Raw genomic sequence first — 2,797 nt, forward strand, 5'->3', positions numbered from 1 at the left:
GGCACATTATTGTACTTCCCCCCCCCCCCCCCCCCCACCTCCGAGGTGTTATTCCTCCTTTATTTTTAGTCGTTTCCTATTTATTTTCGGTTTCACAGTTTTTTCTGCTTGTTTATTTAAAGCCGAAATCTCGTCGCCAAAGTCACATTTTCCAGCCGAATGCAAATATTTTTGCCCGGAAGCCGCCGAGGTCCATTTATAGAGGGCAGCGCGAGCGGCGGAATGGATGGGAGGAGACTCATTGGATGGAATTTTCTGGTAAAAACACGATAAAACGGGATTCTGGGAGAGAAGTATAAAAAGTAACCGGCGGCTGATCGTCTTCAGCAGGTGTCGGGATTTGCATCAACGCGCCAGGAAAAACCTTTAACCCCGGCAGTAGGTGCCCCTCCCCCACTGGAAGGAATAACTGCCCGTCTTGCCTGGAGTACGGTAGAGGCAAACTCTGGCCGTACAGCTGCGGTGGAACTACAAGTCCCATTGAAAGACTCTTGACAGCCACAGGCATGACTCCCAGAGGCTGGGGCATGATGGGATTGTTAGATTCAGCGCAGCTGGAGAACTATAGTTGAACTATAGCCTGATGCAAGCAGGGGCCGGCTCTTGGGAGGAGCTATGCAAATATCAGAACGCCTTGATGGGTGGGTGTCAGTCCGGAGGAGCAGGCGTTCCTGGGCAGGCTGTATTTGCATGTGGTCACCTTTTTATACAGCCAGACCAGTCAGGGATACACGTTCCGGGCCCACGTGACAGCCGAGTCACTGTCACGCGATTCGCACTGCACCCGCTGTATCAATGCTGCAGTTCGGGTGCGCAAACCAGCCTTGAATTTGCAGCAATACAAATTCAGTTTGTGGTCTGACGTGGCACCACCTTGAGGCAAAAAGGGGTAGTGCCGATATCTTGCTTCCAGCTTACTGCTAATGGGGACACGAGGGCAGAGCAATCAGCATCGGTATTAACAAACTGCATGGTAATAGGGGGAGGGGGTGCCACTAAATAACATCCTGAGGGTCAGTAAAATGTTCCTCTTCCCTAGTCGCCATCTGCAATTTGCCGCCACTGAATATTTTATGCATCATCAACCCCCCACCCAGGAAAAACAAAATTGCAATGCAAAACCTTTTTTTTTTTTTTTTTTATGAAAAAGCTGAAATATTCCTAATGCACCACTAGGGGCGCCCTGTCACTGGAATGAATGAGACTTGCCTTTCTGGGATTCGTAGAAGCGGTGCTGTCCGTACAGAACGTTGCCATTTCCGTGGTCCAGGTGGCTCATGGGAAGGAAGGTGGAGAAGCGGGGATAACCTGAACCCAAAAGAGAAACAAAAAAGACAAATTAAACTTCTTGGTTATTAAACAACGTCATAAAAAAATCAGTTTATATAGAGAGCCACGTCACACACACACACACCGCTCACCGATTGGTTCTCACGGCTCCGACACATACACATGGGACGGAATTCAAATCTTACTGGCTGGAAGGATATTTGGGGGGTTCCTCATTCACCTATAAAAGGCCCATACAAGGCCAGAGCGGCCCTGGAGGAGCCCCGAAGGTCAGTGCGAGGTTACACATGGGAAGGGGGGGAGGGGGGTGTCAGGAATTTACTGACTGATGTTTACTTAAATCAAAAGCTAGTAAAAGTCTTTTAACAAGAAGCAATTAAAAGGAGAGACAGCTGGAAGAATTCAGCCAAATCCGCTCCTCTCCCTCCTCCAGACAGACAAATATTTGCAGTTCGGGTCAAAGAAATCTCTCACCCCCGTCGCTGCACTGAGGCCGACTCCGCACCCAGAGGTGCTGCTACGACGGCACGGCGTCACTGCGCACCGCTGCAACCTCCCGCTGCGGGATCTCTGGGAGCATGTGCGCAGCAGTCAGCCCGAGGCAAGGGGAGACCATGGAAGGGTTCGAAATAAGGGGGTCAGTGTGGGCAAAATGTCCCTGTGCCGAGTTCCCGAGTCTGTACACCCGCTGTGCCCATTATGAGGGGCTCCCACCATCCCTGTGCTGAGTTCCCGGGTCTGTACCCCTCCTGTGCCCATTATGAGGGGCTCCCACCATCCCTGTGCTGAGTTCCCGGGTCTGTCCCCCTCCTGTGCCCATTATGAGGAGCTCCCCCCATCCCTGTGCTGAGTTCCCGGGTCTGTCCCCCTCCTGTGCCCATTATGAGGAGCTCCCCCCATCCCTGTGCTGAGTTCCCGGGTCTGTCCCCCTCCTGTGCCCATTATGAGGAGCTCCCCCCATCCCTGTGCTGAGTTCCCGGGTCTGTCCCCCTCCTGTGCCCATTATGAGGAGCTCCCCCCATCCCTGTGCTGAGTTCCCGGGTCTGTCCCCCTCCTGTGCCCATTATGAGGAGCTCCCCCCATCCCTGTGCTGAGTTCCCGGGTCTGTCCCCCTCCTGTGCCCATTATGAGGAGCTCCCCCCATCCCTGTGCTGAGTTCCCGGGTCTGTCCCCCTCCTGTGCCCATTATGAGGAGCTCCCCCCATCCCTGTGCTGAGTTCCCGGGTCTGTACACCCGCTGTGCCCATTATGAGGAGCCCCCACCATCCCTGTGCTGAGTTCCCGGGTCTGTACACCGCTCTTGCCCTTTAAAGGTCTCCAGGCAGCGTCAGTCGTTGCGCATTTCTTAGAAACAACAAAAAAAACCCGGTTATTGGATTTGGTCGCAATGATTCCGAAATATCAATAAACAGACTATAAATATACAGAAGTGTCAGCGGGAATATTCAGTGCGCGGCCTCGATGAGTTCCGACGCTGCTGAAGTCACCTGACACACATGGAAGGCAA

The 2,797-nt window shown here is 53.0% G+C and overlaps 1 protein-coding gene across 1 annotated transcript in view; it reads right to left on the reverse strand.

Annotated features, from left to right (window-relative positions):
• The window catches only part of BAHCC1 (BAH domain and coiled-coil containing 1), a 103,562-nt gene that overhangs the window by 60,283 nt on the left and 40,482 nt on the right, over positions 1-2,797 (reverse strand). Inside the window, 1 exon segment of the mRNA XM_018568741.1 lies at positions 1,210-1,308. Within this exon segment, the coding sequence (XP_018424243.1) occupies positions 1,210-1,308 (99 nt within the window).

Source organism: Nanorana parkeri, unplaced genomic scaffold (assembly GCF_000935625.1).
Source record: "Nanorana parkeri isolate BGI_ZX_2015 unplaced genomic scaffold, ASM93562v1 scaffold1237, whole genome shotgun sequence".
Taxonomy (NCBI): Eukaryota; Metazoa; Chordata; class Amphibia; order Anura; family Dicroglossidae; genus Nanorana; species Nanorana parkeri.